Source organism: Urocitellus parryii, chromosome 8, assembly GCF_045843805.1.
Source record: "Urocitellus parryii isolate mUroPar1 chromosome 8, mUroPar1.hap1, whole genome shotgun sequence".
In the NCBI taxonomy this organism is placed as follows: Eukaryota; Metazoa; Chordata; class Mammalia; order Rodentia; family Sciuridae; genus Urocitellus; species Urocitellus parryii.
Genome location: NC_135538.1, coordinates 594513 through 617995, shown reverse-complemented (window position 1 = coordinate 617995; position 23483 = coordinate 594513). Strand labels below are relative to the sequence as shown.

Genomic DNA, 23483 nt, shown 5'->3' with positions numbered 1-23483 from the left:
CGCTGGGAGGGCCCACAGAGCTCCTGAAAGGAAGCTGTGAGGGAGGAGTGTGCCCGCACAAGGACACGGTGGGAAATCTGCTCTGGGCACCCTACACCAACATGGGATGAAAGTCCTCAGCAATCTAGCTGTTCAATTAAATGCAATCACAGCTTTTCTTAACTCTGGACTCAAACACATCACATGACTGTGAGTACCTGAGTACTGGACACAGCTCACAGCAGTGGGCTCCTGGCACACAGCAACCTGCTTGCTGGGTTTACTTGGCACAGAGGTCTCCAAAGGGTACTCCTCACTGGTAGGAGAACAGAAAAAATAAAAAGAAAGGGCTTCTGTCAATGAGTTTACAAATAAACACAAAACCAGGTGAAGTAAATTTCTCCTAATTACCTAATATTGTTCTATAAACTTGGAAATATATAAACTCTACATTTGGAAACACATAGGACTACAGAAAGATACTAAAGTTCAAAAATTTTTAAATGTAATGCATTTAAAAGAATCGTTTCTCCTACATGGGCTAGAATACACAGCTACTACTTATAATAATGATGCTAAATACAAAAAAGTCACTAGAAGAATTCTCTTTTATGAGTATCATAGAATGCATTAAACAAAAGGAATGGCAGCCATAAACTCCAGATGGATAACAGAAACACAGCCACTGAATGGAGCATGGTGGTAGATGCAGACGCTCCTGGACTTAAAGTCAGGCTGAGGCACAATACCCCTCTCATGGTCTGAAAATGTAGTGTGTCAAACATGCCTTGACACACACTCAAGAAATGGAGCACCCACACACCTAGACGGAACCTCACACCCAGTCTGCACAGTGGACACACAGTCAGGGAATACAGAACTCACACACCTAGACGGAACCTCACACCCAGGCTGGACAGTGGACACACAGTCAGGGAATACAGCACTCACACACCTAGAGGGAACCTCACACCCAGGCTGCACAGTGGACACACAGTCAAGGAATGGAGCACCACACACCTAGACGGAACCTCACACCCAGGCTGCACAGTAGACACACAGTCATGGAATGGAGCACCCACACACCTAGACGGAACCTCACACCCAGGCTGGACAGTAGACACACAGTCATGGAATGGAGCACCAACAAACCTAGATGGAAACTCACACCCAGGCTGCACAGTGAACACAGAGTCATGGAATGGAGCACCCACACACCTAGACGGAACCTCACACCCAGGCTGCACAGTGAACACAGAGTCATGCAATGGAGCACCCACACACCTACACGGAAGCTCACACCCAGGCTGCACAGTAGACACACATTCAGGGAATGGAGCACCAACACACCTACACGGAACCTCACACCCAGGCTGCAGGGTGGACACACAATCATGAAACAGAGCACTCACACACCTAGATGGAACCTCACACACAGGATGCACAGTGGACACACAGTCAAGGAACGGTGCACCCACACACATAGACGGCACCTCACACTCAGACGACACAATAGACACACTGTCAAGGAAAGGAACACACACACACCTAGACAAAACCTCACACCCAGGCTGCACAGTGGACACACAGTCATGGAATCGAGCACCCACACACATAGACGGAATTTCACACCCGGGCTGGACAGTGAACACACAGTAAAGGAATGGAGCACTCACACACCTAGACGGAACCTCACACCCAGGATACACAGTAGACACACAATCATGGAATGGAGCACCACACACCTAGACGGAACCTCACACTCAGGCTGCACGGTGGAAACACAGTCAAGGAATGGAGCACCCACAAACCTAGACAGAACCTCACACCCAGGCTGCACAGTAGACACACAGTCATGGAATGGAGCACCCAAACACCTAGACGGAACCTCACACCCAGGATGCACAGTGAACACACAGTCAAGGAATGGAGCACCCACACACCTAGACGGAACCTCACACACAGGCTGCACAGTAGACACACAGTCAAGGAATGGAGCACCCACACACCTAGACGGAACCTCACACCCAGGCTGCACAGTAGACACACACTCATGGAACAGAGCACTCACACACCTAGAGGGAACCTCACACCCAGGCTGCACAGTAGACACACAGTCAAGGAATGGGGCACCCACACGACTAGACGGAACCTCACACCCAGGCTGCACAGTAGACACACACTCATGGAATGGAGCACCCACACACCTCGACGGAACCTCACACCCAGGCTGCACAGTGGACACACAGTCATGGAATGGAGCACCCACACGCCTAGACGGAACCTTACACCCAGGCTGCACAGTGAAAACACAGTCAAGGAATGGAGCACCCACACGTCTAGATGGAACCTCACACCCAGGCTGCACAGTGGACACACAGTCAAGGAATGGAGCAGTCACATATCTTGATGGAATCTCACACCCAGGCTGCATAGTAGACACACAGTCAAGGAATGGAGCACCCACACACCTAGACGGAACCTCACACCCAGGCTGCACAGTGGACACAGAGTCATGGAATGGAGCACCCACACGCCTAGACGGAACCTCACACCCAGGCTGCACAGTGGACACAGAGTCATGGAATGGAGCACCCACACGCCTAGATGGAACCTCACACCCAGGCTGCACAGTGGACACACAGTCAAGAAATGGAGCACCCACACACCTGGACGGAACCTCACACCCAGGCTGGACAGTGGACACACAGTCATGGAATGGAGCACCCACATACCTAGAGGGAACCTCACACCCAGGCTGGACAGTGGACACACAGTCAAGGAATGGAGCACCCACACACCTAGACATAACCTCACACCCAGGCTGCACAGTGGACACACAGTCATGGAATGGAGCACCCACACACCTAGATGGAACCTCACACCCAGGCAGGACAGTGAACACACAGTCAAGGAACGGAGCACCCACACACCTGGATGGAACCTCACACCCAGGATGCACAGTGGACACACAGGTATGGAACAGAGCACTCACACACCTAGACGGAACCTCACACCCAGGATACACATTAGACAAACACTCATGGAATGGAGCACCCACACACCTAGACGGAACCTCACACCCTGGCTCCACAGTGGACACACAGTCAAGGAATGGAGCACCCACACACCTAGAAGGAACCTCACACCCAGGATGAACAATGGACACAAAGTCATGGAATGGAGCACCCACATACCTAGAGGGAACCTCACACCCAGGCTGCACAGTGGATGCACAGTCAAGGAATGGAGCACCCACACACCTAGACGGAACCTCACACCCAGGCAGCACAGTGGACACCCAGTCATGGAACGGAGCACCCACACGTCTAGATGGAACCACACACCCAGGATGCACAGTAGACACACAGTCAAGGAATGGAGCACCCACACACCTAGACAGAACCTCACACCCAGGTTGCACAGTAGACACACAGTCAAGGAATGGAGCACCCACACACCTAGACGGAACGTCACACCCAGGCTGCACAGTGGACACACAGTCATGGAATGGAGCACCCACATACCTAGAGGGAACCTCACAACCAGGCTGGACAGTGGACACACAGTCAAGGAATGGAGCACCCAACACCTAGACATAACCTCACACCCAGGCTGCACAGTGGACACACAGTCATGGAATGGAGCACCCACACACCTAGATGGAACCTCACACCCAGGCAGGACAGTGAACACACAGTCAAGGAACGGAGCACCCACACACCTGGATGGAACCTCACACCCAGGCTGCACAGTAGACACACACTCATGGAATGGAGCACCCACACACCTAGACGGAACCTCACACCCAGGCTGCAGAGTGGACACACAGTCAAGGAATGGAGCACCCACACACCTAGAAGGAACCTCACACCCAGGATGAACAATGGACACAAAGTCATGGAATGGAGCACCCACACACCTAGAGGGAACCTCACACCCAGGCTGCACAGTGGATGCACAGTCAAGGAATGGAGCACCCACACAACTAGACGGAACCTCACACCCAGGCTGCACAGTGGACACCCAGTCATGGAACGGAGCACCCACACGTCTAGATGGAACCACACACCCAGGATGCACAGTAGACACACAGTCAAGGAATGGAGCACCCACACACCTAGACAGAACCTCACACCCAGGTTGCACAGTAGACACACAGTCAAGGAATGGAACACCCACACACCTAGACGGAACCTCACACCCAGGCTGCACAGTGGACACACAGTCATGGAATGGAGCACACACACACCTAGACGGAACCTCACACCCAGGCTGCACAGTGGACACACACTCATGGAACAGAGCACCCACACACCTAGACGGAACCTCACACCCAGGCTGCACAGTAGAAACACAGTCATGGAATTGAACAAACACATACCGAGAGGGAACCTCACACCCAGGCTGGACAGTAGACACACAGTAATGGAATGGAGCACACACACACCTAGATGGAAACTCACACCCAGGCTGCACAGTGGACACACACTCATGGAACAGAGCACCACACACCTAGATGGAAATTCACACCCAGGCTGCACAGTGAACACAGAGTCATGGAATGGAGCACCCACACACCTAGACGGAACCTCACACCCAGGCTGCAGGGTGGACACACAATCATGGAACAGAGCACACACACCTAGATGGAATCTCACACACAGCCTGCACATTGGACACACAGTCATGGAATGGAGCACCCACACACCTAGACGGAAACTCACACCCGGGCTTCACAGTAGAAACACAGTCAGTGAATGGAGCACCAACACACCTACACGGAACCTCACACCCAGGCTGCACAGTAGACACAGTCAAGGAATGGAGCACGAACACACCTACACGGAACCTAAAACCCAGGCTGCAGGGTGGACACACAATCATGGAACAGAGCACACACACCTAGATGGAACCTCACACACAGCCTGCACAGTGGACACACAGGCAAGGAACTGAGCACCCACACACATTGACGGAACCTCACACCCAGGCTGCACAGTGGACACACAGTCATGGAATGGAGCACCCACACACCTAGACGGAATTTCACACCCGGGCTGGACAGTGAACACACAGTAAAGGAATGGAGCACTCACACAACTAGACGGAACCTCACACCCAGGATACACAGTAGACACACAATCATGGAATGGAGCACCACACACCTAGACGGCACCTCACACTCAGGCTACACGGTGGACACACAGTCAAGGAATGGAGCACCCACACACCTAGACAGAACCTCACACCCAGGCTGCACAGTAGACACACAGTCATGGAACGGAGCACCCACACACCTAGACGGAACCTCACACCCAGGCTGCACAGTAGACACACAGTCATGGAATGGAGCACCCACACACCTAGAGGGAACCTCACAACCAGGCTGCACAGTGGATGCACAGTCAAGGAATGGAGCACCCACACAACTAGACGGAACCTCACACCCAGGCTGCACAGTGGACACCCAGTCATGGAACGGAGCACCCACACGTCTAGATGGAACCACACACCCAGGATGCACAGTAGACACACAGTCAAGGAATGGAGCACCCACACACCTAGACGGAACCTCACACCCAGGTTGCACAGTAGACACACAGTCAAGGAATGGAGCACCCACACACCTAGACGGAACCTCACACCCAGGCTGCACAGTGGACACACAGTCATGGAATGGAGCACACACACACCTAGACGGAACCTCACACCCAGGCTGCACAGTGGACACACACTCATGGAACAGAGCACCCACACACCTAGACGGAACCTCACACCCAGGCTGCACAGTAGAAACACAGTCATGGAATTGAACAAACACATACCGAGAGGGAACCTCACACCCAGGCTGGACAGTAGACACACAGTAATGGAATGGAGCACACACACACCTAGATGGAAACTCACACCCAGGCTGCACAGTGGACACACACTCATGGAACAGAGCACCACACACCTAGATGGAAATTCACACCCAGGCTGCACAGTGAACACAGAGTCATGGAATGGAGCACCCACACACCTAGACGGAACCTCACACCCAGGCTGCAGGGTGGACACACAATCATGGAACAGAGCACACACACCTAGATGGAATCTCACACACAGCCTGCACATTGGACACACAGTCATGGAATGGAGCACCCACACACCTAGACGGAAACTCACACCCAGGCTTCACAGTAGAAACACAGTCAGTGAATGGAGCACCAACACACCTACACGGAACCTCACACCCAGGCTGCACAGTAGACACAGTCAAGGAATGGAGCACGAACACACCTACACGGAACCTAAAACCCAGGCTGCAGGGTGGACACACAATCATGGAACAGAGCACACACACCTAGATGGAACCTCACACACAGCCTGCACAGTGGACACACAGGCAAGGAACTGAGCACCCACACACATTGACGGAACCTCACACCCAGGCTGCACAGTGGACACACAGTCATGGAATGGAGCACCCACACACCTAGACGGAATTTCACACCCGGGCTGGACAGTGAACACACAGTAAAGGAATGGAGCACTCACACAACTAGACGGAACCTCACACCCAGGATACACAGTAGACACACAATCATGGAATGGAGCACCACACACCTAGACGGCACCTCACACTCAGGCTACACGGTGGACACACAGTCAAGGAATGGAGCACCCACACACCTAGACAGAACCTCACACCCAGGCTGCACAGTAGACACACAGTCATGGAACGGAGCACCCACACACCTAGACGGAACCTCACACCCAGGCTGCACAGTAGACACACAGTCATGGAATGGAGCACCCACACACCGAGACGGAACCTCACACCCAGGCTGCGCAGTAGACACAGAGTCAAGGAATGGAGCACCCACACACCTAGACGGAACCTCACACCCAGGCTGCGCAGTAGACACAGAGTAAAGGAATGGAGCACCCACACACCTAGACGGAACCTCACACCCAGTCTGCACAGTGGACACACAGTCAGGGAATACAGCACTCACACACCTAGACGGAACCTCACACACAGGCTGCACAGTGGACACACAGTCATGGAATGGAGCACCCACACACCTAGACGGAACCTCACACCCAGGTTGCACAGTGGACACACACTCATGAAACAGAGCACCCACACACCTAGACGGAACGTCACACCCAGGCTGGACAGTAGACACACAGTCTTCGAATGGAGCACCAACACACCTAGATGGAAACTCACACCCAGGCTGCACAGTGGACACACACTCATGGAACAGAGCACCACACAACTAGATGGAAATTCACACCCAGGCTGCACAGTGAACACAGAGTCATGGAATGGAGCACCCACACACCTAGACGGAACCTCACACCCAGGCTGCAAAGTAGACATACAGTTAGGGAAAGGAGCACCAACACACCTACACGGAACCTCACACCCAGGCTGCACAGTGGACACACAGTCAAGAAATGGAGTACCCACACACCCAGACGGAACCTCACACCCAGGCTTCACAGTAGAAACACAGTCAGGGAATGGAGCACCAACACACCTACACGGAACCTCACACCCAGGCTGCACAGTAGACACACATTCAGGGAATGGAACACCAACACACCTACACGGAACCTCACACCCAGGCTGCATGGTGGACACACAATCATGGAACACAGCACTCACACACCTAGATGGAACCTCACACACAGGCTGCACAGTGGACACACAGTCAAGGAACGGAGCACCCACACACATAGACGGAACCTCACACCCAACCGACACAATAGACACACTGTCAAGGAATGGAACACACACACACCTAGACAAAACCTCACACCCAGGCTGCACAGTGGACACACAGTCATGAAATGGAGCACCCACACACCTAGACGGAACCTCACACCCAGGATACAGAGTAGACACACAATCATGGAATGGAGCACCACACACCTAGACGGAACCTCACACCCAGGCTCCACGGTGGACACACAGTCAAGGAATGGAGCACCCACACAACTAGATGGAACCTCACACACAGGCTGCACAGTAGACACACAGTCATGGAATGGAGCACGCACACTCCTAGACGGAACCTCACACCCAGGCTGCACAGTAGACACACAGTCATGGAATGGAGCACCCACACACCTAGACGGAACCCCACACACAGGCTGCACAGTGAACACACAGTGAAGGAATGGAGCACCCACACACCTAGATGGATCCTCACACCGAGGCTGCACAGTAGACACACAGTCAAGGAATGGAGCAGTCACACACCTAGATGGAACCTCACACCCAGGCTGCACAGTGGACACACAGTCAAGGAATGGAGCACTCACACACCTAGATGGAACCACACACTCAGGCTGCACGGTGGACACACAGTCAAGGAATGGAGCTGTCACACACCTAGATGGAACCTCACACCAAGGCTGCACAGTGGACACACAGTCAAGGAATGGAACACCCACACACCGAGACGGAACCTCACACCTAGGCTGCACAGTAGACACACAGTCATGGAACAGAGCACTCACACACCTAGACGGAACCTCACACCCAGGCTGCACAGTAGACACACAGTAAAGGAATGGAGCACCCACACGACTAGACGGAACCTCACACCCAGGCTGCACAGTGGACACACAGTCATGGAATGGAGCACCCACACACCTAGATGGAACCTCACACCCAGGCTGCACAGTAGACACACACTCATGGAATGGAGCACCCACACACCTCGACGGAACCTCACACCCAGGCTGCACAGTGGACACACAGTCATGGAATGGAGCACCCACACGCCTAGACGGAACCTCACACCCAGGCTGCACAGTGAATACACAGTCAAGGAATGGAGCACCCACACACCTAGACGGAACCTCACACCCATGCTGCACAGTGGACACACAGTCATGGAATGGAGCACGCACACTCCTAGACGTAACCTCACACCCAGGCTGCAAAGTGAACACACAGTCATAAAATGGAGCACCTACACGTCTAGATGGAACCTCACACTCAGGCTGCACAGTGGACACACAGTCAAGAAATGGAGCACCCACACACCTAGACGGAACCTCACATCCAGGCTGCACAGTGGACACACAGTCATGGAACAGAGTACACACACACCTAGACGGAACCTCACACAAAGGCTGCACAGTGGACACACAGTCAAGGAATGGAGCACCCACACACCAAGATGGAACCTCACACCCAGGCAGGACAGTGAACACACAGTCAAGGAACGGAGCACCCACACACCTGGATGGAACCTCACACCCAGGCTGCACAGTGGACACACAGTCAAGGAACTGAGCACCCACACACCTAGACGGAACCTCACACCCAGGCTGCACAGTGGACACACAGTCAAGGAATGGAGCACCCACACACCTAGACGGAACCTCACATCCAGGCTGCACAGTGGACACACAGTCAAGGAATGGAGCACCCACACACCTAGACGGAACCTCACACCCAGGCTGCACAGTGGACACACAGTCATGGAATGGAGCACCCACACGCCTAGACGGAACCTCACACCCAGGCTCCACAGTGGACACACAGTCATGGAATGGAGCACCCACATGCCTATTCGGAACCTCACACCCAGGCTGCACAGTGGACACACAGTCATGGAATGGAGGACCCACACACCTAGACGGAACCTCACACCCAGGCTGCACAGTGGACACACAGTCAAGGAATGGAGCACCCACACACCTCGAAGGAACCTCACACCCAGGCTGAACAGTGGACACAAAGTCACGGAATGGAGCACCCACATACCTAGAGGGAACCTCACACCCAGGCTGCACAGTGGACACACAGTCAAGGAATGGCGCACGCACACGCCTAGATGGAACCTCACACCCAGGCAGGACAGTGAACACACAGTCAAGGAACGGCGCACCCACACACCTAGTAGAACCTCACACCCAGGGTGGACAGTGGTCACACAGTCATGGAATGGAGCACCTACATACCTGGACGGAACCTCACACCCAGGGTGCACAGTTGAAACACAGTCAAGGAATGGAGCACCCACACACCTAGACGGAACCTCACACCCAGGCTGCACAGTGGACACACAGTCATGGAATGGAGCACCCACATACCTAGACGGAACCTCACACCCAGGCTGCACAGTGGACACACAGTCATGGACCGGAGAACCCACACGTCTAGATGGAACCAAACACCCAGGTTGCACAGTGAACACACAGTCAAGGAATGGAGCACCCACACACCTAGACATAACCTCACACCCAGGTTGCACAGTAGACACACAGTCAAGGAATGGAGCACCCACTCACCTAGACGGAACCTCACACCCAGGCTGCACAGTGGACACACACTCATGGAACAGAGCACCCACACACCTAGACGGAAGCTCACACCCAGGATGCACAGTAGAAACACAGTCATGGAATCGAACAAACACATACCGAGAGGGAACCTCACACCCAGGCTGGACAGTACACACACAGTCATGGAATGGAGCAACCACACACCTAGACGGAACCTCACACCCAGGCTGCACAGTAGACACACAGTCATGGAACGGAGCACCCACACACCTAGATGGAACCTCACACCCAGGCTGCACAGTAGACACAGAGTCATGGAATGGAGGACCCACACACCTAGACGGAACCTCACACCCAGGCTGCACAGTGAACACACAGTCAAGGAATGGAGCACCCACACACCTAGACGGAACCTCACACCCAGGCTGCACAGTAGACACACAGTCATGGAATGGAGCACACACACACCTATACGGAACTTCACACCCAGGCTGCACAGTGGACACAAACACATGGAACAGAGCACCCACACACCTAGATGGAATTTCACACCCAGGCTGCACAGTGAACACAGAGTCATGGAATGGAGCACCCACACACCTACACGGAACCTCACACCCAGGCTGCACAGTGGACACACAGTCAAGAAATGGAGCACCCACACATCTAGACGGAACCTCACACACAGGATCACAGTAGAAACACAGTCAGGGAATGGAGCACCCACACACCGAGACGGAACCTCACACCCAGGCTGCAGAGTAGACACACAGTCAAGGAATGGAGTACCAACACACCTACACGGAACCTCACACCCAGGCTGCAGGGTGGACACACAATCATGGAACAGAGCACTCACACACCTAGATGGAACCTCACACACAGGCAGCACAGTGGACACACAGTCAAGGAACTGAGCACCCACACACATAGACGGAACCTTACACCCAGGCGACACAGTAGACACACAGTCAAGGAATGGAGCACCCACACACCTAGACGGAACCTCACACCCAGGCTGGACAGTGAACACACAGTAAAGGAATGGAGCACTCACACACCTAGACGGAACCTCACACCCAGGAGAAACAGTAGACACACAATCATGGAACGGAGCACCCACACACCTAGACGGAACCTCACACCCAGGCTGCACAGTAGACACACAGTCATGGAATGGAGCACCCACACACCTAGACGGAACCTCACACCCAGGCTGCACAGTAGACACACAGTCAAGGAAAGGAGCACTCACACACCTAGACGGAACCTCACACCCAGGCTGCAGAGTAGACACACAGTCAAGGAATGGAGCACTCACACACCTAGACAGAACCTCACACCCAGGCTGCACAGTAGACACACAGTCATGGAATGGAGCACCCACACACCTAGACAGAACCTCACACCCAGGCTGCAGAGTAGACACACAGTCAAGGAATGGAGCACTCACACACCTAGACAGAACCTCACACCCAGGCTGCAGAGTAGACACACAGTCAGGGAATACAGCACTCACACACCTAGACAGAACCTCACACCCAGGCTGCAGTGTAGACACACAGTCAAGGAATGGAGCAGTCACACACCTAGATGGAACCTCACACCCAGGCTGCATAGTGGACACACAGTCATGGAATGGAGCACCCACACACCTATACGGAACCTCACACCCAGGCTGCACAGTGGACACACAGTCATGGAATGGAGCACCCACACACCTAGATGGAACCTCACACCCAGGCTGCACAGTGGACACACAGTCAAGGAATGGAGCACCCACACACCTAGATGGAACCTCACACCCAGGCTGCATAGTGGACACACAGTCAAGGAATGGAGCACCCACACACCTAGACAGAACCTCACACCCAGGCTGCACAGTGGACACACAGTCAAGGAATGGAGCACCCACACACCTAGATGGAACCTCACACCCAGGCTGCACAGTGGACACACAGTCAAGGAATGGAGCACCCACACACCTAGACGGAACCTCACACCCAGGCTGCACAGTGGACATACAGTCAAGGAATGGAGCACCCACACACCTAGACGGAACCTCACACCCAGGCTGCACAGTGGACACACAGTCAAGGAATGGAGCACCCACACACCTAGATGGAACCTCACACCCAGGCTGCATAGTGGACACACAGTCATGGAATGGAGCACCCACACACCTATACGGAACCTCACACCCAGGCTGCACAGTGGACACACAGTCATGGAATGGAGCACTCACACACCTAGACGGAACCTCACACCCAGGCTGCACAGTAGACACACAGTCATGGAATGGAGCACACACCCACCTAGACGGAACCTCACACCCAGGCTGCACAGTAGACACACAGTCAAGGAATGGAGCACCCACACACCTAGAGGGAACCTCACACCCAGGCTGCACAGTAGACACACAGTCAAGGAATGGAGCACCCACACACCTAGACGGAACCTCACACCCAGCCTGCACAATAGACACACAGTCATGCAATGGAGCACACACACACCTAGACGGAACCTCACACCCATGTTGCACAGTAGACACACAGTCAAGGAATGGAGCACCCACACACGTAGACGGAACCTCACACTCAGGCTGCACAGTGGACACACAGTCAAGAAATGGAGCACCCACACACCTAAACGGAACCTCACACCCAGGCTGCACAGTGGACACACAGTCAAGGAATGGAGCAACCACACACCTAGACCGAACCTCACACCCAGGCTGCACAGTGGACACACACTCATGGAATGGAGCATCCACACACCTAGATGGAACCTCACACCCAGGCTGCACACTAGACACACAGTCATGAACAGAGCACTCACACACCTAGACGGAACCTTACACCCAGGCTGCGCAGTAGACACACAATCATGCAATGGAGCACACACACACCTAGAGGGAACCTCACACCCAGGCTGCAGAGTAGACACACAGTCATGGAACGGAGCACTCACACACCTAGACGGAACCTCATACCCAGGCTGCACAGTAGACACACAATCATGCAATGGGGCACCCACACACCTAGACGGAACCTCACACCCAGGCTGCACAGTGGACACACAGTCATGGAATGGAGAACCCACACACCTAGACGGAACCTCACACTCAGGCTGCACAGTGGACACACAGTCAAGGAATGGAGCACCCACACACCTAGATGGAACCTCACACCTAGGCTGCACAGTAGACACACAGTCATAGAATGGAGCTCTCACACACCTAGACGGAACCTCACACCCAGGCTTCACAGTAGACACACAGTCACAGAATGGAGAACCACACACCTAGACGGAACCTCATACTCAGGCTGCACAGTGGACACACAGTCAAGGAATTGAGCACCCACACACCTAGATGGAACCTCACACCCAGGCTGCATAGTGGACACACAGTCAAAGAACGGAGCAGTCACACACCTAGATTGAATCTCCACCCAGGCTGCACAGTAGACACACAGTCAAGTAATGGAGCACTCACACACCTTGACGGAACTTCACACCCAGGCTGCACAGTGGACACACAGTCAAGGAATGGAGCACCCATACACCTAGATGGAACCTCACACCCAGGCTGCACAGTGGACACACAGAAAAGGAATGGAGCACCCACACACCTAGATGGAACCTGACACCTAGGCTGCACAGTGGACCCACAGTCAGGGAATGGAGCACCCACACACCTCGACGGAACCTCACACTCAGGCTGCACAGTGGACACACACTCATGGAACGGAGCACCCACACACCTAGACAGAACCTCACACCCAGGCTGCACAGTGGACACACACTCATGGAACGGAGCACCCACACACCTAGATTGAACCTCACACCCAGGCTGCACAGTGGACACACAGTCAGGGAATGGAGCACCCACACACCTAGACGGAACCTCATTCCCAGGCTGCACACACAGACCCAGAGCCAGGCCCCCAACGCCCCACCTCCTCCAGCCACACTCCAGCTGCCCTGGATTCCCACTCAATCCCATCCGTGATCAATTCACTAATATTGGGTGAAGGCTCCTAAAACCCATCACGTCTCCTCCAAAGCTTCTTGCATTGTCTCAGACATGGGCCTTGGGACGACAACGCACATCCAAACATGACAACATGCCAGAGAAGGAATCTAGGAAGTCCATAGTCAGAATGTTCTGAGCTAAAAGAGAACATCAGGACTGAAATCACAGAGAAGATTCAGGCAGGGAAAGATTACTTCAATAAAGGGGTGGAGGTTCTGAAAAAGAACCAAGTGGAAATCCTCAAAATGAAGGAATCAATAAACCAAATTAGAAACTCAGTGGAAAGCACCACCAGTAGATTAGACCACTCTGAAGACAGACTTTCCGACCTCAAAGACAAAGCATATAATCTTGAAAATAAAGTCAACCATAAAGAAAAGACAAGATGTTAACAACCAATGAACAGGGGCTGGGGTCGTGGCTCAGTGTAGAGTGCTCGCCTAGCATGCATGAGGCACTGGATTTGATCCTCAGCACCACATAAAAATAAAAAATAAAATAAAGGTATTGTGTCCAACTACAACATATATATATATATATATATATATATATATATATATATATATATATGTAAACATTGAACAGAATATTCAAGAAATCTGGGGAACATTAAGAGGCCAAACTTAAGAATCACTGAGATAGATGAAGTCTCTGAAATACACACTAAAGGGAGGTACAATCCTTTCAATAAAATAATATCAGGAAATTTTCCAAACCTTAAGAATTAGATTGAAATTTAAATGCAAGAGGCAAAATTTCTGAATAAAATTTTGGCAAATTGCATAACGAAAGAAAAAAAAACATTAAAAAGATAGTGCACAATGATCAAGGGGGTTTCATTCTAGGGATGCAAGGTTGTTTCAACAGAGAAATCAGTGAGCATAATTCACTACCATCAACAGACTTAAAGAATCACACGATTATCTCAATAGATGCAGAAAAAACATTTGACAAAGTATAGCACCCATTCATGTTTAAAGCACTAGAAAAATTAAGGATAAAAGAACACACCTTAACATTGTAAAGGCTATATATGACAAACCCAACATGATTCTGAACAGAGCAAAACAAAACATTTCCTCTAAAAACAAGAAGAAGACAAGGATACTTACTAACTTTCACCACTCCTGTTCAACATAGTCCTTGACACCCTAGCCAGAGCAATTCAGACAAGAGAAGGAAATAAAATCCCTATACGAAATAAGAAAAGAGCTTAAATTATCTTTTTGCTGACATACCCTATACTTAGAAGACTCCAAACATGACACCACAATACTGCCAGCGTCATAAACGATTCAGGAAAGGAGCAGGACACCAGACCCACAGTCATGAATCAGCTGCATTCCTGTGCTCCAGTGGTGAGTCTGATGAACAGGAGGAAAACCGCCCCTTCACCATAGCCTCAGAAAAATGAAATACTCGGGACTCAGTCTAACAAAAGAGGTAAAGGGCCTCTACGATGAAAATTATAGAACACTGAAGAAAGAAATTGAAGAAGATCTCAGAATATGGAAAGTCCTCCCATGTTCTTGGATAGACATAATGAATATTGTCAAAATGGCCATACTACCAAAAGCACTGCACAGATTCAATGCAATTCCCATCAAAATCCCAATGACACTCTTCCTAGAACTAGGAAAAATCAGTCACAAAAATCATTTGGATAAACAAGAGACTCAGAATAGCCAGGCAATCCTTAGTGAGAAAAATGAAGCAGGAGGCATCACAATACCAGACCTCAAATTATACTACAGAGCTATAATAACAAAAACTGCATGGTACTAGCACCAAAACAGGCATGAAGATCAATGGAACAGAACACACAGAGACAAACCCATATAAATACAGTTTTATGATACTAGTCAAAGGTGCCATAAAGATACTTTGGAGAAAAGATATCCTCTTCAACAAATGGTACTGAGAAAACTGGAAATCCACACATAGAAGAATGAAATGTAACCCCTATATCTTACACTGCACAAAAGTCAACTCAAAGTGAATCAAAGACCTAGGAATTAGACCAGAAACATCACAACTACTAGAAGAAAATGTAGGCCCAACACTCCAACATGTTGACTTAGGAACTGACTTCCTCAACAAGACTCCTAAAGTTCAAGAAATAAAATAAAAAATCATTAAGTGGGATGGCATCAAATTAAAAAGATTCTGAGCAGCAAAGGAAGCAATCAAGAACATAAAAAGAGAGCCTAAAGAATAGGAGAAAATCTTTGCCACCTGCTCCTTAGATAGGGCATTAATATACAGAATACATAAAGAACTTGAAAAATTTACCACAAAAAATAATAATAGTAAACCAGTCAATAAATGGGCAAAAGAACTAAACAGACACTTCTTAAAGGAAGAAATGCAATGGTCAACAAACATATGGGGAAAAAAGTTCAACATCTCTAAAAATTAGGGAAATGCAAATTAAAACTAGTTTGAGATTTCACCTCACTCCAGTTGGAATGACAATTATCAAGAATACAAGTAACAATAATTGTTGGCAAGAATGTAGGCGAAGGTTCACTCATACGCTGTTGGTGGGACCACAAATGGGTGCAACCCCTCTGGAAAACAGCATGGAAATTCCTCAAAAAACTCAGAATGAACCACCATTTACCCAGCTATCCCACTCTTTGGTGTATGTCCAAAAGATTTAAAATCAGCATACTACAGTGACGAGACACACCAGTGTCTACGGCAGCACAAGTCAGGGGCTGAGCATGGAGCCAACCTCAGTGCCCTTCAACAGATGAGAGGATACAGAAAATGGGATATGCATGCACAGTGGAGTACCACTCAGTCACAGAGAAACATGACTCTATGTCATCTGCCAGCAAATGGACGGACCTGGAGACTGCGGCTAAGTGAAATAGCCGGTCCCCAAAAGTCAAAGGTCCAAAGTTTCTTTGATATGTGGAAGCTAATACAAAATAAGAAGGCATGACGGACAGAAGGAAGGGTGGGAGGAAGGAAGAGAGGGAGGAAGGGAGGGAGGAAGGGTGGGAGGAAGAAAGAGAGGGAAGGAGGGAGGGAGGAAGGAAGGGTGGGAGGAAGGAAGAGAGGGAGGGAGGGAGGGAGGGAGGAAGGGTGGGAGGAAGGAAGAGAGGGAGGGAGGGAGGGAGGAAGGAAGGGTGGGAGGAAGGAAGAGAGGGAGGGAGGGAGGGAGGGAGGAAGGGTGGGAGGAAGGAAGAGAGGGAGGGAGGGAGGGAGGGAGGAAGGGTGGGAGGAAGAAAGAGAGGGAAGGAGGGAGGGAGGAAGGAAGGGTGGGAGGAAGGAAGAGAGGGAGGGAGGAAGGGAGGGAGGAAGGGTGGGAGGAAGAAAGAGAGGGAAGGAGGGAGGGAGGAAGGAAGGGTGGGAGGAAGGAAGAGAGGGAGGGAGGGAGGGAGGAAGGGTGGGAGGAAGGAAGAGAGGGAGGGAGGGAGGGAGGAAGGAAGGGTGGGAGGAAGGAAGAGAGGGAGGGAGGGAGGGAGGGAGGAAGGGTGGGAGGAAGGAAGAGAGGGAGGGAGGGAGGGAGGGAGGAAGGGTGGGAGGAAGGAAGAGAGGGAGGGAGGAGGGAGGAAGGGTGGGAGGAAGGGTGGGAGGAAGGAAGAGAGGGAGGGAGGAGGGAGGAAGGGTGGGAGGAAGGAAGAGAGGGAGGGAGGAAGGAGGAAGGGTGGGAGGAAGGGTGGGAGGAAGGAAGAGAGGGAGGGAGGGAGGGAGGGAGGGAGGGAGGAAGGTTGGGAGGAAGGAAGAGAGGGAGGGAGGAAGGAGGAGGGAGGAAGGAGGGAGGGAGGAAGGAAGAGAGGGAGGGAGGAGGGAGGAAGGGGGGAGGAAGGAAGAGAGGGAGGGAGGGAGGGAGGAAGGAAGGGTGGGAGGAAAGGAAGAGAGGGAGGGAGGGAGGGAGGGAGGGAGGAAGGGTGGGAGGAAGGAAGAGAGGGAGGGAGGGAGGGAGGGAGGGAGGGAGGAGGGAGGAAGGGTGGGAGGAAGAAAGAGAGGGAAGGAGGGAGGGAGGAAGGAAGGGTGGGAGGAAGGAAGAGAGGGAGGGAGGGAGGGAGGGAGGAAGGGAGGGAGGAAGGAAGAGAGGGAGGGAGGGAGGGAGGGAGGGAGGGAGGAAGGGTGGGAGGAAGGAAGAGAGGGAGGGAGGAGGGGAGGGAGGAAGGAGGGAGGGAGGAGGGAGGAAGGGGGGAGGAAGGAAGAGAGGGAGGGAGGGAGGGAGGGGGGAAGGGTGGAGGAAGGAAGAGAGGGAGGGAGGGAAGGAGGAAGGAGGGAGGGAGGAAGGGAGGGGAAAAGGGAGGGAAGGGGAGGGAGGAAGGGAGAGAGGAAGGGAGGAAGGGAGGGAGGGAGAGAGGAAGGGAGGGAGGAGAAAGGGAGGGAGGGAGAAAGGGAGGGGAAAAGGGAGGGAGAAAGGGAGGGAGGAAGGGAAGGAGGAAGGGAGGGAGGGAGGGAGGAGGAGAGGAAGGAGGAAGGGAGGGAGGGAGAGAGGAAGGGAGGGAGGAAGAGAGGGAGGAAGGGAAGGAGGAAGGGAGGGAGGAAGGGAGGGAAGGAGAGAGGGAAGGAGGGAGGGAGGAAGGGAGAGAGGGAGGAAGGGAAGGAGGAGGAGGAGGAAGGAAGGAGGGAGGGAGGGAGGAAGGGAGGGAGGAAGGGAGGAAGGAGGGAGGGAGGGAGGAAGGAAGGAGGGAGGGAGGAGGGAGGAGGAGGGAGGGAGGAAGGAAGGAAGGGAGGAAGGGAGGAGGAGGAAGGAGGGAGGAGGAAGGAAGGAAGGGAGGAAGGGAGGGAGGCAGAGAGGGGGGACGGAGGGAGGAAGGGTGGGAGGAAGGAAGGAGGGAGGGAGGGAGGGAGGGAGGGAGGGAGGAAGGGAGGGAGGGAGTGGAAAGAAGAGAAAAGAAGAGGGGAGGTGAGAGGGACTTTCATCCAAGTAGAGGAAATATCAGTAAAATGGAGGAAGGGGATTGAGGAGGAAAAAGAAAGGAATGGAAAGGGGAGTAATGGAAAGAATCTGAGCGAACATTCCATATGTGCTGTGTGAATGTGGCCGGGGGCCCAGCATCAGGCACATCCACAGGACAATAATTTTTTTAAAATGTAAGGTCAACAGTAAAGGGATTGAAGAGGATCTGTGGAGAGGAGGCAGGGAGCTGGGGAGAGGGGAAGTGCTGGGGCTCAACTGGAGCAGGCTGGTTCCACACTTTCTGATTATTGTCAAGGTACATCCTGGTATTGTGTCCTAACTAAAAACAATCTTTTTAAAAGAACACTAAATTATATACTTTTGAGAATCAGAGTTGCTAGAAAGTTAAAGTTTTTGGAGCAGTCTTATGTTTTATAAAATTTGCTATCAGAAAAAAAATCAAGATATTTCTAGATTTAAATGGGACCCCTGTAAAATCATGAGAGTACATTATTTTGTTACTTGTTCGAATATCTGGAAAATTAAAAAGCTCCTTCTATAGGAATACCACCAGTTTTCCTCATTAAAATTTAGCATAGTTGTCTCTGAAGCAATGTTAGAGCAAAGGGCACCCAGACAATTAAATAGCTAGGAAATAATTTATTTGAGTTTCATTTTTGGCTTATTGAGTGACCTTTAAATAATCACCAATTTGCTCTGATGCATTCAAAGCAATTCTTTTCTTTTTATTTTGTTTTAGTTGTAGATGGACACAATATCTATTTATTTTTATGTGATGCTCAGGATCAAACCCAGGTCCTCACATGTGCAAGGCAGGTGCTGTACCACTGAGCTACCGCTACAGCCTAATGCAAAGCAATTTTAATCAAGAAATATCTATTTTTTAATCCTGTGTCTAATATAGACACTCAAAAAAACATCATTATCACGGCCCCTGGATGTGCAGAATCGACAACTGAAGTTCCCTGGGCAAGAGCACATAAGCGAGTGGGAACCACGTCGAGTGCAGCAGGCCACACCCTGACTTCCACCAAGACACTCCCCAGGGACCCGACAGGAACACGTGAGGTAGAAGCCTTGTGCACCATTCTGCAGGGCTGAGCGCTCCCCACACATGCCACCTGAAGGGGCTGCCCACAGTGGCCAGCACTTGCCAGCCCCCTCTCCACCACCACACCATCCTGCTTCACTACAATACCTCTGGCTCCAAGCAACAGCTCTGGAACAGACATGAATCGCCCACCTCCTAAGGTGCCTTGCAGAATCTAGATTTCTCCCCAGTTCCAGAGCCACTTGAGCCTTTGGGCTTCTGGTTCAGTCACTGCAAAGGCTTTTCAGAACCATCTTATTGGTAAGAAGTAACAGAAATTGTTTGTCTATCCATGTTTCAGTTGCTAAGAAGAAAAACTATATTGTGAGTCAGAGTTCTGGAAATGAAGAGAAAAAGCAACTCTCCTGTTTTCCTCCTAGAAATACAACTAGGGCAAAATAGCTACTATTTTCATTGTAAAAAACAAATATTTTTGCTATAAAAATTAACAAAAGGGCTGGGTTTATGGCTCAGAGGTAGAGCACTCACCTACCATGTGTGAAGCCCCAGGTTCAATCCTCAGCACCACATATAAATAAATAAATATTTTTTTTAAAAAATCCACACTAACAATAACCAGTTTTGTACACATAATGTTTCCAATTTTTCCTATGCAACTCTTTAGGAATATAATCTAAAATCTTTAATGGAAACAAGCCATTATTTGTTTTATAATTTTAAAAAATTGGTCTTTTGTACCCCCAACCGGCCTCACCTGCCGTGTGCACGCTCAGACTCTCACACAAACTGCGGATGCCACGGTTTGACACAGAACCTAGCTCACAGCAGCTGTGGGAAGTCTATAGGGTGTGAGCTGCTGCTCCTGGGGCACGGGCCTAGCACCCCGAGGGAGGACCGTGCTGCCCAGGTTGCCGAGGCAGAGACAGACTCCTGGCGTGCCACTTGTGCACCCGTGTGCAGCTGAAAACCCAGGCCTCTCCCACCTGAGTCACTGAGTCACTCGGTTCCAGTGAGCCACACACACTGCTCACAGCCACCGTGGAAACGGTCCCATTCTCGGTGTCCACAGGACGTCAAGGGAAGCTGGCCTCTAACTAGCCCTGATGGGAAAGGAGACGCGCTCTGGGAAAGCAGCTCCAGCCCCTCCCCCGGGGAAGAGGCTCCTGTCCTGAGGTCCCAGCAGGCCCTGGCCACAGGACACACAGAGCCCTTCCACTGGCTCTCCTCAGGGCATGTGTGCCCCTGTCATGTCCCTCACCCACTTAAGCCCCCACACAGTGGACTGGGCTTAAAACTACCCAAATAAATTTATTACAGAAATACAGAGGGAAACACATGGCACGAGCAGGTGGGCGGGAAACACAGCCGACTCTGTGAAAGCATATGGTTCTGAAACCCAGCACCACTGGCTGAGCCAGGAGCACACCCGGAGCTGCGCGGGCCTGCCCCTCCCACCGCAACACAGCAGTCTCTTCACAAGTGCCTGCCGGCCCCTGGCCAAGGCTGAGGAGCGCTGCATCTCACTTCCCCACAGAACAGGGCCAAAGCCACAGGAGGGGAGGGACGGCTGGCTCAGCCTGCAAAGCAGGAGCACCCTGCAGAGAGAGAGAGACACTGGCCCAAAGAACCCAAGAGCAGTGCGGAGCTTCACACTGGGCGGAACAGTTTCTGTGGTCAGATGCATTTGCTGCAGCACACGCTGGATCCCCTTCTGACGTGACACCACCAGGAAGCGCAGGGGGTTGCAGAAGTTTAAGAACACACCAATAAACACGGATGAAGCAAGATGCAGAATATAAAAATCTGAAAACCTTATAATCCGATTTAAAAATGGGCAAATGCTCTAAAGATCCTTCTTAAAAAAATACAAATAACCAACAAAAAGAAAGATTAAAAGATCTATGAAAGATTCTCATTATTGGGCTGGGGATGTGGCTCAAGCGGTAGCGCGCTCGCCTGGCATGCGTGTGGCCCGGGTTCGATTCTCAGCACCACATACCAACAAAGATGTTGTGTCCGCCGAGAACTAAAAAATAAATATTAAAATTCTCTCTCTCTCTTTCTCTTTTTCCCTCTCTCACTCTCTCTTTTAAAAAAAAAGATTCTCATTATTATTAGCCATTAGTGAAATACAACTCAAAATTAAAACTATCATCATATACTATCCCATTCCAATGAGAACACTGTTATCAAAACATAAACTAACAAGGTCAATGAAGACATGACGCAAAGGGCCCTCAGCACTGGGGGGCGGGCAGGTGGGGCCTCCAGACTGAGACTGGACTGGCACGCAGCGCAGCAGCCCAGAAGGCACCTGGCTCACAAGAAAGATGCCCGCATGCCCAGGGACATGGGGCCACTGCTGCCAGGAGCCAGGATATGGAACCAGCCCAAGTGCCCATTGACCAATTGATGGAAAAAGAAAATGCGGCATATATACAGAATGGAGTATCATTCAGCCATAAAGAAGAAGAGATCCTGTCATTTGCAGGAAAATGGATGGAACTGGAGGTGAAATGAAGTGAAATGATCCAGAGGCACAAATCCAAATACTGCCTATTCTGACACATAGAAGTTTAAAGAAAAGTTGACCTAAATGTATAAAAATGTTGCCGGCATTTGGAAAGAAGCAGGTGAGGAGGGTGGATAATGGAGGCTGGATTTGATCATGTGTTTAAATCCCACACTAACCCTCACCAAAATGTGCAGCTAACACATGCTAGTAAGCAATCAGTGTTCTGAAGCATTTCTGTAAACATGATTGCCCAAATGCAAATACAACGCAAATTAAAACGATGTTCAGTTTGATAGCCCATACCCTCTTCCCGTCATGGCCCAGCCCTGCAAAGAGCCTAGGAGGACCCAGCTCTTCTTTCTGCACACCCGATCGTGAGTCAGAGTAAGGGTCAGGGCTTGGCCCTGCTGGGCAGAAGGGACTTCCAAATCAAGCAGCCACTGGAAACAGCAGTGGCTCTTCAGCTGCTAGTTTCATCCACTCCGATCTTGGATGCTCATCAGGATTAATCATCAGCCGCAGCTCTCTTCTAAAACTAAATTTTAACAAAGCATAAAATATTCAAAACTGTCAAGGTGGAAGGAGAGCAGTGTGTCTGAAAATTAATACCAAAAGAATCTGACTAAAAGGACACCTACAGATAGTGCAGTAGAGACCCATGTTTGCATACGTACTAACACACGCACACAAGGTCTTTGTCATGGTTCAA

The 23483-nt window shown here is 51.3% G+C and overlaps 1 protein-coding gene across 1 annotated transcript in view; it reads right to left on the bottom strand.

Moving 5' to 3' along the window:
• Window positions 1-23483, bottom strand: part of Wdr27 (WD repeat domain 27) — a 144398-nt gene that overhangs the window by 80847 nt on the left and 40068 nt on the right. Inside the window, exon 16 of the mRNA XM_026380317.2 lies at window positions 198-295. Within this exon, the coding sequence (XP_026236102.2) occupies window positions 198-295 (98 nt within the window). The remainder of the gene's footprint in view (window positions 1-197; window positions 296-23483) is intronic.